Here is a 13,108-nt window from a genome sequence, read left to right as displayed (position 1 = left end):
TATATGATGTGTTCCAGTGTTCCACTCCTGTAACTAAACTGCAGCTGTTCGTTTTGGAGGCTAAAAATGCCTCCACAAAGAGCTAGAAGTGGGAAAGGTAAGGGGAATAATGAAATAGTGTATTAAAGTGTAATAAACTGATGTAACTCTTAAGCAAAGTGCTAATCCTGTGTTTGACCCCTTTGCACTGGCACAGCCTAAGATAAGCAGCTAATCTTATTAACTCACACTCAGACCAGAGAGAGAGGTAAGCAGCTGGCTGTCTACTACAATGGTCCTTTCACCAACCAAGAAGAAGCTGCACCCACAAATATCATTCAATATGCTACGTAACATATATGCATGTGTTGGATACACTGGATAACATTATGCTCATATTTTCTACATCACACTGGCTGAGAATTCTGGTCTTTTACTGATAGAGCGTAAAGAAAATCTAATGAAGTTAGAATAGTGATGCACTTAAGGATTACAAATTGTGCATGGTTGCCTTGGTTTACTTTCCCTGAGGCCCTAGATAATGGATGTCCTCATTTGACCTAATATACTGTATGGTTTGATGTTTGCTAAACATGAATTTCCCCAGAGCTCTAGGGAAAAAGTAAGAAAAGAAAAAAAAAAAATTCTGTACGAGTGAGGTGGTCCTATTCTGCTTTCTAGAAAATTTCCAACCTCCTTCCAGTCCTTTGTATGAGCCCTTCAGCAAAAGTTAAAGCTTTGAGCAATCTTAGTGAAGTCTCCACCCCTGGATCTGCCATCTTTAGGGGTCTCAGTCCTGTCCTCATATCTACCTTAATCTGCCTACAGAGTTCCTTGGACTTCATGCAGTGTAACAAACAGGATGCACCTTACCACAGCCACACCTGAATATTTTTGTACTTTACACATTTCTGATTTGGAATACATTTGCAAACGTTTCTGAAACCATGTTTCTGTTTCATATTCTTTCTGCCACACACCCATGATAAAACAAGATTCGAGTGTTCAGCTATGTTGATTAAGATAAAGGCTACATAACAAATCTCATTGGATGTGGAACAGTGCTTACAATAGAAGTAATTTATTATTCAAATGTTTAACTCAAACAACTTTATAACTATAAGATATTTGATTAAGTTTATTAAAACAGGGGAAAAAAAAAAAAAAAAACACCATAGAAAATACTTCACCTAAATAAACGTAAAAGACAATAAATAAGAGCCAGTCTGGCTGTATCTCAGTAGTTATTATAGTTTCTTAAAATCAAACAGGAATCTTCCTTCCTCCTCAGTGTTGAGCAGTCCGAACTGTTTTCCTGAGCATCCGCCCAGTCGTACCCTTCCTTGGAGATGTGACCGCCTCCCTGATGTTGGCGAGCAGGCCTTTCTTGGTCTTGGGCTTCACAGGAGATTTCTGGGATAGCTTGGCGAGTTCTACCTTTAGTGAGGCCATCTCCCCATCCTTTTCAACATTCTGCCTTTGGAGCTCCTCCATAGATCTTGTCTTGATGGGGGAGAAAAAAAAAAAAAAAAAAAGTCAAAATCACAAATCCTTTGTGACACCAGAATCAGTTAAAATTCAATGTAGTTACAAAATTAAATATCTTGCCATTTTATTACATTTTTGGTTTTCATTATGTATGTGCTTCCACCACTTTGTATACTCCTATTCCGAATTATTTCACCTGATCATCAGACTTCTTCTGCAGAGCCTCCAGATCAGCTGATTTCTCCAAGAAGCCATCTCGGACGTTCTCAAGTGTTTCACTTAACTCCATCAGCCTTTTCTCTAAGGACAGAATTAACTGGAGACCAAACATTTCACGTAAAATGAAATCAATTCCAAACATTTTGACTACAATTCAAAATTTAAGTTTTGTCCTTATTACCTGTTGTTTATCCTCACACATCCTCTCTACGGCACATTTTTCTTTATAAAGCCATTTGTATCGCTCATCCCCTGTGCAGAGAAACTTTTTTTTTTTTTTTTTATAGATTTCACAAAGAAGTTGTCTATACCTCCTCCCAGAGGCCATTTTCTCAGAGATGGAAGATGCTGAGATTTGTCTAATTAAACACTGTGTGCTTACCTGCTGCGTCCGTTTCTTTAGGCTCTTGATTCTGGCGTGACTGGTCGACTGCTGAAACTGCAGGCACCATTTTAGATGTCAAGATCTCCAACTCAGACACTCTACATCTAAGGGCCTACACAGATGCAAGAATCAAATTAATTGTTCCAACAGCAGCTCAAATATCTAACACATGATACCTTAAAACCAACTTGACAGTTTAATAGATGACAACATGACTTAGGACAGTGCATTCAGAACGTTTTCAGACCCCGTTCACCTACTGCCTGACACTATAGCTGCTCAATTTTTTTTTTTTTTTTTTTAGTATTTTTGGGTATAATACAACAAGCTTTGCACACCTGGTTTGGGTGATTGTCCTGCCATTCTTTTTTGTAAATCCTTTTGAGCTCAGTCTCAGGTTTGCTGGGGACTGCTGCCATCACCATGCTTGGGATGGTTCCTCAGACGAGAGAATCTTGTTCCTCAGAGTCTGAGAGTACTTCAGGTGCTTTCATTGTTTTGCACTGAGGAGAAGATTCCTTCAAGCCACTCTCACTCTAGCCATAAAGCCAATCTATCAATTCAATTTACCACAAGTGGACTTCAGTAAAAAGGCGTAAAAACATCTCCGCAATGATCAAGAGAAATGGGAAGCACCTGAGCTAAATTTCAGCTGTTGTTGCAAAGGGTCTGATTACTCATGTCAATATGATATATCATAAGTATGTATTTTTCCTTTTTCAAATTTGCATTTGTAAAATTCAGTTTTCCCTTTGTCACCCTGGGGTACTGAGTTTAGATTAACGGTGTACATTTCATCTGTAATAAATTCAGATGCGAATCTGTCAGGGGCAGGCGTTAATGTTTACCTGTTAAAATCCAGTAAAATAGCATACCTCTACTTTCTCCTGTTCAGCGATGAACTCATCCAGAGGCACATAGTCATCCTCCAGATTGTTCATAGCAGACTGGTAGGCATGCTCTTTGATAGCATCTTTGTACATCTCGAATGTGTTCTCCAGCTTTTCTTGGTAGCTTTCCTTCAGTTCCTCAATCTGTCGACTAAATATTTAAAGCACATATTGGTGACCTGAGCAGCAATTTGACAAACTGACTGAACAAAATAAATCCCTAACATTAACATACGTGCGGAGTTCTTCACTTTCCATGAGTTGTTGTAACATAGCATCTCCCATTTCCTTACGAATCTCCATTTCCTGCACAAGGTTTTTTCTTCTCTCAGCCAGCAGTTTTGTTCGGAGGCTCTCAATCATATTTACAAGCTCCTAAAAAAAAGTTTGAAGACATTTAACTTAAACCCAAGATTGCATCTGGGGTAGTCTTCCATAATAAACAGGCATCATGCAAGAACATTTACATATCGTTGTCCTAAATTTCATTCAAGCCAAATTGAATGAAATCTTCTAAGAGCACAAACTTGCTGTCAATTGCTTGTTTCAGATTCATAAACAGTATATATACACGAGCAATGTTTACCATGGTGTAGCACCCCCTCTTTTTTTAACAACAGCCTTAACATCTGTCAACTGAGGATACCAGTTGTTGATATATTTGGAGACAAATGTTCCATTCTTGCCTGATATAAGATCTAACTGCTCAACAGTCTTGGCTGCGCTTTCTCTTATAGATGTGTCAGATATTTTTAATTGGCGAACGTTCTGTTCAGCACCTGAACTCTTCTACTTCAAAGCCATGTCGTTGTCAGTTAAAGTTACAGCCAATTCAGGTGAGGTTCACGTGCACAGTACAGACTATAGTATCAGCTTTGAGCAGCAACCTGTGCTAATGTTTTGTCTAGTTGCCAGTCAACCAAATTAGTTGAAAATGTTCTTCCAGCTTTTCCTTGTTAGCACCACTTAATTTTTTGAAGTTTTTGTTGGCTCCCTTCCAACTTTTGATATGTGTTGCTGCCATCAATTCCTCTTCCTTTAAATGATCCATTTTCTTACTTTAAACATTTTCTATGTTTTATTGTGAATACAATATGGGTTTATGAGATTTACAAATCACTGCATATTGATTTCATGTAGATTTTACACTACTTTTTTTGGAATTGGGATTGTATGTACTTAAAACTGGTTCTTGCATGAGACCCACTGTGTATACATAATGTGCAGTAGTAGTTGTACATTCTGTGGCATCAAAGACACGTCAGCCTCGTCTTCTCCATCAATCAGCTCCTCTTCAGACAGGTAGCTCTCCAGAATCTGGTTGTCAATCATCCCATTCCTCACTAGAGGTTTGCCATCATGACCAACCAGACAAGGAGCCAGAGATTCCAGGTGCTTATCTGGGATCACCTGCACCACCTATAGGCAGCACATAGGTTAGTGGTACATACTAGCTCTGCTACAGCTTACCAAGATGATTTTTTTCCAGGATGTGGACTCCTCCTCACACCATTCTGTACCCTGATTCACCTGTTTGGCAACAGCTGAGAATTTCATAACGTGGAGAGTCTCATCGTAGGTAGAAGCGCACTGGTTAATGTTGACCATCATCGATGCTCTTCCTTTGCCGCAGAAAAAAGCCTGGAAGAGCTTGGTGAGTTTGCTCTCTCGGAAAGGAATGTAGCTTTTCATTCTGATGGACAACACACGAGGGGAAAAAGCACAAGTTGGACTTAGACTCTCTAAAACACTTCCCAGGTCACCTAAGAACCATGTCATTTACAATTCAAAGTGGTTGCATTTTTTGTTAAACCCACACTTGAGTAGCAGGTGACAAATATCACATAAATACGGTAACCAACTGTACCTGTCAGTCTGATTGTTGCGAAGTGCAGTGATGCACTTCCCTAGAATGAGCAAGGAGTTGTTTATATTTCCCGCCTCTTTCAGTCTCTCTCCAATCGTCTTGGTTTTATTGCACCTTTCAGAGCCAGCCAGGTCACACAGAGAAAACCTGAGAAAAAAAAAAAAGAAAAAGAAAAAAAAAAAAAGAAAATTTAGGAAAACTATAATTTCTTTTTGTGGAGCTCTGACCATCAGGCTGGAGTGTTCAGAATTGTAGTGCAAAGGGTGTTTGCACTGCTGTCAGACAGTTCAAAGTCTGAATTTGACAGCAGCTCTCTGATGAGACCAAAATGGTGCTTTTTGTTCATCAGACAAGACGCTATGTTTGGTGCACACCAAACACTGCACATCACCACAAACACACCATCCCCACTGTGAAAAACTGCTCACACCTGATCCCCACACAACCTGACAGAGCTTGAGCAGTTTTGCGAAGAGGAATGGCATAAAATTCCAGTGTCCAGATGTGCAAGCCTAATTGAGACCAATCCAGACAGACTCCATGCTGTGATTGCAGCCAAGGACAGGGGATCTACTGAACAAGTAAGGGTTGTTTAAAATTAGTTTGTTAGTTTCAGAGGTAGCTGAGTTTCTGTCATTTCTTGAGTCTGCTGATTTAGTCTGTTTGTTAGTCTGTAACAGACTAAGTTAAGAACTGTAGGTAGAGAGTTTTGGTCCATTGTTGGTGGTCATTTCAGCTTAGTAATCACCAAGCATTCACACCTTTGACTAACAAAAGGCGCACAAATTAGTTTGGTTTCTGCGAGGGGGCGGTATTTTAAGAGAAGTGACCATATATAAATCCAGATTTGCACTTGGTAAGCTAGGACAAGCACTGAACTAGGACAGGAGAGCTACTGAATAAAGAAGGGTTGTTTGACATCATTTTCTACATGTTCTCAACACTGTCAGAGGACGATGTATCCACCCTCCTCCTCTCGAATCGCCCGACCACCTGCTCTCTGGATCCCATCCCCTCCACTCTCCTTTAAGCTTCAAGCTATTGCACCAACACTAATTACAGCCATTACATAGATCATCAACACTTCTCTCACAACAGGCACCTTTCCCACCTTGTTCAAGCAGGGCCAGATTACTCCACTGTTGAAGAAGCCTTCTCTGGATCCCTCCCTTGTGGAGAACTACAGACCGGTCTCTCTTCCTCCATTTCTGGCAAAACCCTGGAACGTGCAGCCTTCAATCAACTCTCTGACTTTCTTTCCTGAAACAACCCCCTCGATATCAATCAGTCTGGCTTCAAGAGTGGTCACTCCACAGAAAAGGCACTTCTGACTGTTGTGGAATCCCTACAGGTGGCAAAAGCGGCAGGCAACTCTTCTGTCTTAATTCTATTAGACCTATCTGCAGCCCCCGCCCAGGAAACATGCTTTTTGGTCGTACTTGAAAATGCGCGTATGCGCACTGCACAGAGCGGGAGGTTTGAAGTGTACTAAACAAACCCTCAAGAGACACGCGCGAATGTTTAGTTCTTCCTGGGGGGCATAACAGAAAATAATTGAGAAGCACTGCACTACGCTCGACCAGTGAACGACGTCTGGTGGTACCAGCACCACACAGTCGACGCCAAGAAAAACTCTTCAGCTGTTCACCATCCCGCGATGGTGGAATGAGCTGCCAAACTCTGCACGCTCAGCCACCTCACTTGCAATCTTTAAAAACTGCTGAAAACAGAACTTTAAAGCATCTTTCCTTGCACTTAAAAAAAAAAAAAAAGCTTTGCTGCTCTCTTGTACTTACATCTCATGAAACAAACACTTTTTTGATAACACTTTGCTTTGCTGCTGACCATAGTTTGTTGTGTCACACAGCAAACAGTCTATACTTTCTGAATACTTTTAGAAAGTAGGTTTTTCATGTTGACTGTTAATACATTTGCAAAATTAAACATGGTTTCACTTTGTCATTATGGAAGTGTTATGGAAGAGTATGAAGAGTGTGTGTGTGTGTGTGTAGTGAACAAAATGTGAAGTCGTCTTGTATTTTCCAAGCCTCCTGCACTTAAAGTAAAACCTAAACTTGATTTTATTGAATGTAATTGTATTATGTCAGCTGAACTGAACTGATTTCAACTGATGTAATTTAATTCTGTTGACAGGATAAAATCCAATAGCATGCAGTGAGTTTTGATTTTTTTGTATGTGTATCTTCATAAATGTTGATGTGGACAGTCAGAGACTGCAACCACATACCCAAGCCATACCAGAACAAAATAAAATTGTGGATGTAGAATTAATCTAAGTGAACAACTACTCTGCAAATGCTGCTCAACAGAAAAGCAAAAAACCTTTTTCTTACTCTGAATATACTCTTACTGAACATTCCACTTACTCTGAGATCCTTTTAACTGTGCTGTCATCAATCTTCAATAACTTCATGGTAAATATGCTGTGGCTGTAATGAAAGCGTGTTTGAAACAGAAGATAATGCCAGATAAAGAAATCATTAAAATTAATAAGTTTGCCTTCTGCTTGAGCACTGGTTCATCTTGGTGGCTGCAGCGCTCCTGTTTTTATTTCCATATTGGAGCAGTTTGCAGGCTTCACCTAGGTTATGGATGTTGATCCACCTGAGGTCTGAAACAAATTCAAACACGTTCTAGGAGTTCTTTAATTTTTAATCGTTTGGGCAATGTAAAGCGAAGAGCTGATATAAGCGCAATACCAGAACATGGCGTCCTATTCATACCTTTAACGTAAGCATTTCCAGCACCATCATCACATACACGGAGAGCAGCACGTTTCTTGGACCTGGTGCACATGGAAGGTTGCAGCAGATCATACACACACTCATTGTAGATTTCAAAGAATGCCACCCATAAAGCAAACTGGCTGCTGCCTGCTTCTGTTAGGTCGTTGGCCAAAACTAAAGAGGGGGAATAAAAAGCACAATGGGCTGCAAGAATTGTTTCCATGAACGGCAACGTGTCATTTGTCATTATTTCAAGTTGATGGATGCTACCTGATTGATTGCACAACAATGAGGAGGATGAAAGGCTGGTGGCAGAACAGGATGAAAACTCTGAAACACTGCTGGTTCTGAGAGGCTCACACTCCTAGATAGAAGCAAAGACATACCCACTTTTTGGAATTACATGTTCGGTGGTGGTGGTTTTTAATTTTCATCACAAAGTCACAGTTCTCACTTCTTTCACTGGAGCAAAGATGGCAGCTTTTGCACTTCTCTCCTGCTTCACTCGGTCAGGATCTAGATATTGTGCATCATTCCTGAGATAGGGCTTCAGGTCCATCCCCTCATACTGCCTGCCTCCAATGTGGTGAAAGGTGGCATCCAGCACTCGAGGAAGTATTCCTGGCTCTTTTGGGGTTCCTAAATCAGTACAGTACAAAACAGTACTTAGAACTTGGCATGACATTGAATGCTCACTATAATGACTATTATGTTTCTCTTTTTCATTTTTACCTTGGATTGTGAAGGTTTTTCCAGCATTGGTGACACCATAGCTAAATATCAGTGCGTTCTTCCCATCCAAGAAATCAGACATTTGGGCTTTGACTGTGTGCTCATATAGTTCAGCCTGTGTCGTCTCTGGCCGAAAGACCTGAAAGATAACAGAGATCAAGTTTCTACTTCAATTAAACCAGTGTCTAAATAGTGTGCATGCCATTGCCCTGGCCTTTTTTAAAAAGCTTAGGTTAATGGAAACCTGACATCTGTGAAGTTGTGTTTGGCTAAGAGCTTTTTTTCTCATATGTAATTACCAGTCTAAAATGGCAATAAGGTTCCACAATGTTTGAGGAATAAACTCATTTACAGGCCTCTAAAAAGATGTCGAGGTTTGATGTCATAAGCATGTGACCTGAGTGAAGGAGAATTTGTGGATTGACATGCCAATGCCCTTCTCACTGCTCTTCATGGTGGCAGAACCCTTGGGTGCATTTAGTGTCACTGTCTGGCTGGTCTCAATCACCACACAATCCTGAGATGGGCAGGTAGGAAAAAAAACAAAGGAACAATTAGCCGTGTATAGCACAAGCTCAGCTTATTATTATTTTATATAATATAATATAATATAATATATATATCTATATATATATATATATATATATATATATATATATATATATATATATATATATATATATATATATATATATATATATATATATATATAATAAATAATAAGTAAATGTTTTCCATCCCCTGGAAGGTATGGCACAGGCCACCTCCAAAGTGTGACTAGTCTTTATTTCACTATAGAGTATTTCAGAATACATAAAATCTGGATATTTCTTGCTTTCAATGCTTTAAAGACCTTATTTAAAGATTGCTAGTCTACTGCTTTCTACAAAAACCAAGCCAAACAAAAAACTTCTCATGACGGTGTCATCACAATTAGCTACTGTACCGACTAGTTGAACTGGATGACAGTTTTCATATCAGTTGTTAGACTGTACCTGGTCCTCGTTATCACCGAGCTCAACTTTAGAGAAAGGCCTGACTCTGAGGTAAACTGTCATGGTCTGCTGCTCAGCACCACCTGGAATTTTATTCTGGGAACACAGAAGACAACAGTAAAACCAGGAACTAGCCTCAACGCAGGATAGAGTCTTGGTTTTATTTCAGCTGTAGTGATGTCACCAAAGATTTCTGGACAGTTGTTTTAGGCCAGCATTGCTAAAAGTCATAATGCAGCAGCTAGTGTTTGGGTACACAAACAGTCTGAACTGTATTACTGATGAATGAAAACATTACCTGTTGAATCAAAGTGTCGACAGGTGGAATATTACAAGTCAAGTCCATGTCTTCAATGTGTAAATCAGTAACCGTATTCATCTTGAGGCAAACAAGTTCCAAAGTTCTGCTATCCTGACTGGACCTGTGACCACCTCACACAAATAATGACTTCACAAGATATTTTGGCCTTTAAAATAATTAATTTCTCTCCAACAAGAACTGCAGATAGGTTGCTGAGGTTGTTCCACTGAAAATCACCTGGGAGCTTGTAATCAGTTTTAATTGACAGCAGGTGAAAAGTCATGCAAATCACCAGGAATGAACCAACCAGCAGAGAGCTCTGCTGGACTGTTTGCAGTGCTGCATTATATCCATGAGGATCTAAAGGAATTCACAAAGTCTATTGCTGGATTATAATTTAAAAGATTAAAGACATCAGTGCACAACAATCCTGTTCAATCATCATACAATTAACAACAAGATGGAACAGCAGTGGCTCAGTTGGTTGAGGACAAGATACTGAACCCTCATACAGCTGAATGTGGATGCTGTACACAATAATTTCCCTATGGGATCAATAAAGTATATCAACAACAACAACAAAAAAAAAAAAGATAAAAAGTTGCTCCTTTCACTTAGGAAAACTGCTTTTTAACTTCTATCCTGTAGTTCTAGTTTGGGGAGCATATGAATACTATTACACTACCCTCTCGTCCCTATATTAAAACACCTTTCTTATTTAGGTTCTGTTTGGATGATGTCATCTAGAGAAGTTAATATCAAAGCAAGGAGGTTTTTCCTAATACAGGAAATACAGTATGAACTTTGGATGAAAGTCATGGCCATTACAATTTCAACGTTATCTTGTTCAATAAGCTTAAAAAACTTGAATATGAAGTCCAAGGCCCGCATACATTTTTATATTCCAACTAAACCTCCATTTCAATAAAACGGAAGTAGCAAAATGACAAGTTTAAAAAAATGAAAACAAACAGGAGTTAAATGAAGGACTTGCTGTTGCATACACTCGTATTTAGATGCAGTCTTAACAGCATCTCTACCAGCTATTACACCAATGAACCAAGGTTACTAAAGCCACTGTTAATGATAAAACTAAAGGTTTCAGTTTATCAAGGTGAAGAAAAACATGCAAGTTCAACCTTATTTGCAATAATCACTCTAGCTTCAGGTTTTGTGTAACTTCAAGTGGTTGATAGTAAAACTCTGGATACTACCTAGTATATTTTCAGTTTTCTTTTTTAAACAGTCAAAAGTTTCATGCTTCAAATCTTCAGAGCCCAAATATCACGACACCCATTTCCTTTTTTATTTCTTTATTGAATCGCGGGCATTGTTTATGCATCAGCGATGGTAACTTCAACCTCAACACCTGGTTCGATGCTGATGGAGGTGATCTGCTTTACAATTTCAGATGGACTGTGCAGATCAATCAGGCGTTTGTGGATTCTCATCTGGAAGCGATCCCAGGTTTTGGATCCCTCACCACAGGGAGTCTTCCTGGTGGTGATGCGCAGAGTCTGGAACAGGAATAAAGCAGAATTTAGGTGATCATAAATAAGAATTTAGAACAACTAGAAAATACTACCAGTTTGATCTATTTTCTTGCTGTGTCTGTGCACTATGGAAATGCTAATTAACAGCCGAAGGCTTGTTCTAACTGGAATTTCTTTCAGATTTGTTGCTGAAAACGTTATAGAAGACAATCATGCACACTGAAAAATCTTTAGTCTATGCACTTTAGTACCTTGGTTGGCATGCGGACAGGTCCCTTCACCTTCAGGTTCTTCTCCTTAGCCCCACGGATCAGATCCGCGCAGACTGAAGATTAAAAATAATTAAAAAAAAAAACGTTTAGGAAGATGAGAAAACATGAACGCCATTACCGTATTTTTGGAGCTGTGGCTCAGAATAGCGTATACAGTCATCAGGGTTCATCACTGTGGAAATTGTATCCTCATTGCTCAGGTCTACATTCCTATTCTTATCAAGGACAAATATTAACTTATTTACCCTTCTCCAGAGATTTGACATTGCGACTGGTGAGGGTGATGCGGATGCGATGAATGGCAACCTCAGTCTCAACAGGTGCCTTACCAGTGTCCTTGAAAGCCTGTGTGCACAGATACAGAAGTTGATGAAATACTAGCTCAACATATAAGCATGGATTTTTGGTATTTAAGTTTATGTTAGGGAATGAGCTTAATACAATAATGTATGCGTACAATAAAAAAAAAAACTCAACGTAAACACACACTGACATTTTTGGTTATGGTACCGCTTTTTTGTCAAAATTTAGGATACTCTTTAGGATCTGCGACTAAACACACTTACGTAAAGCCCCTAAAAGTCTACATGTGATCACGAATTAACTCACTTAAAATTGTAGTCTCTAGTTTAACGGTGCATGAGCTTACGCTAGCAAATACCTCCATTGTCCCGATGCTCGTTTTAAAATATGGCAACTTCTATTACTGTCTGAGCGCCACCTTCAGTCTCACAAGAATTTAACACATTGACGCGACAGGAGAAAGGGACTAGCACATCTTGAGCTTAAACGTTATGCATGCAACGCTACTATTGGTGTCGTGAATTTTATGTCAAACTGTCAACTACAGCTTAAAGGTTAAACCACTAGCCTGTCCTCTATGCCGACAAGTTTATAAACGTAACAAAAAACGTTATTTTGCCCACAGAATGTGGCGGGACTTCTAACGTTACCTTGAGCGACAGCGGCTAGCAACACTAGCCACCACGCTGTGGGATATGTATGTGCAAAGGAAGCTACAGAATTATTATACCACATACAGAAGTTAATGGTGTTTCAAAATTACACTAATAGTAAAATCGTACAAACCATTTTGAAAATCCCTGACCGACTTATTCGGACGAAATTCACACGAACAGCGGTGAGCCAGGAACAGACGCCACCAACGTGGTTAGCTCTTCAGGAAAAGAAAGCGCAGGAGACAGTTTCCTGGTTATGTACTGTTCATCCGGGCCTCTGCTGCTTCTTCTTCCTCGGTGTTCATGACAGGTGTAATCAACAGCGCCATCGAATGGAAAAGTCCGACGATTACGTTTAATGTTGTCTAATGGCGTAACCACTGGAGGGCAATAAACACACTTCACAAACCTTTTGAATAACTTAGAAATCAGTTGGTTTTCTGCAACTAAAGATATTTAGCATTTATATTTATATATTCTATTTTACTATACTTTTACTTTAATTAATTGTATTTGTTATTTATATTTGAGTTCCGATAAGCAATTAATAGTGTTGCAGATAAAAGGAAATTAAAAAAAGAATACACTGAATTTAAACTGGGATTGTGAGGAGTGGAGAGCCTTAGAATTACGGTTGGATGTAGGTTATGTGGTTTCCACAGACCACAGCTGACAGATTAAATGCTGACTTTGTGTTGTGTGAATGTAGATTCTCTAGAGTAGTACTGACACTGTTTCTGGAAATCGATGTTGCTGCTGAATTCTTTTTTATATGCTCTCT

The 13,108-nt window shown here is 39.4% G+C and overlaps 2 protein-coding genes and 1 non-coding gene across 3 annotated transcripts; all 3 read right to left on the bottom strand.

The window, feature by feature from the left end:
- Positions 1–26: 26 nt before the first annotated feature.
- Positions 27–10,764, bottom strand: zgc:56231 (KISc_KIF23_like and GBP_C domain-containing protein). Its single transcript, XM_026364414.1, has 19 exons — positions 9,601–10,764; positions 9,303–9,398; positions 8,705–8,824; positions 8,308–8,446; positions 8,030–8,214; positions 7,846–7,939; positions 7,573–7,749; positions 7,349–7,460; positions 7,216–7,278; positions 4,829–4,975; positions 4,492–4,654; positions 4,201–4,380; positions 3,197–3,336; positions 2,947–3,112; positions 2,069–2,183; positions 1,868–1,938; positions 1,664–1,783; positions 1,170–1,482; positions 27–82 (listed from the first exon to the last, which is right to left on the bottom strand). Exons 1-18 carry the CDS (start codon positions 9,679–9,681, stop codon positions 1,267–1,269), a joined length of 2,385 nt encoding a protein of 794 aa, XP_026220199.1. The 5' UTR covers positions 9,682–10,764; the 3' UTR covers positions 27–82; positions 1,170–1,266.
- Positions 10,765–10,899: 135 nt separating this feature from the next.
- Positions 10,900–12,595, bottom strand: rps20 (ribosomal protein S20). Its single transcript, XM_026364413.1, has 4 exons — positions 12,458–12,595; positions 11,614–11,713; positions 11,348–11,421; positions 10,900–11,120 (listed from the first exon to the last, which is right to left on the bottom strand). Exons 1-4 carry the CDS (start codon positions 12,458–12,460, stop codon positions 10,938–10,940), a joined length of 360 nt encoding a protein of 119 aa, XP_026220198.1. The 5' UTR covers positions 12,461–12,595; the 3' UTR covers positions 10,900–10,937.
- Positions 11,498–11,567, bottom strand: LOC113164953. The gene has a single exon (XR_003299059.1). It is a non-coding gene; the product is annotated as a small nucleolar RNA U54 (small nucleolar RNA).
- Positions 12,596–13,108: the final 513 nt, after the last annotated feature.

The sequence above is a fragment of the Anabas testudineus genome, chromosome 2 (assembly GCF_900324465.2).
Source record: "Anabas testudineus chromosome 2, fAnaTes1.2, whole genome shotgun sequence".
In the NCBI taxonomy this organism is placed as follows: domain Eukaryota; kingdom Metazoa; phylum Chordata; class Actinopteri; order Anabantiformes; family Anabantidae; genus Anabas; species Anabas testudineus.
Note: the sequence above shows the minus strand (reverse complement) of the source record. Positions and strands in the feature narration are given on the sequence as shown.

What these genes read in the sequence shown, in the direction of transcription:
- rps20 (XM_026364413.1), bottom strand. An exon ending in TGTCAAATCTCTGGAGAAGG is followed by an intron (nt 11,422 to 11,613) that starts GTAAATAAGTTA and finishes TTTAATCTTCAG; the next exon opens with TCTGCGCGGATCTGATCCGT. An exon ending in CTGTCCGCATGCCAACCAAG is followed by an intron (nt 11,121 to 11,347) that starts GTACTAAAGTGC and finishes TTCCTGTTCCAG; the next exon opens with ACTCTGCGCATCACCACCAG.
- zgc:56231 (XM_026364414.1), bottom strand. Translation starts at nt 9,681, where the DNA reads ATGAATACGGTTACTGATTTACACATTGAAGACATGGACTTGACTTGT. An exon ending in TCGACACTTTGATTCAACAG is followed by an intron (nt 9,399 to 9,600) that starts GTAATGTTTTCA and finishes CTGTGTTCCCAG; the next exon opens with AATAAAATTCCAGGTGGTGC. An exon ending in ACAAATTCTCCTTCACTCAG is followed by an intron (nt 8,447 to 8,704) that starts GTCACATGCTTA and finishes GTTATCTTTCAG; the next exon opens with GTCTTTCGGCCAGAGACGAC.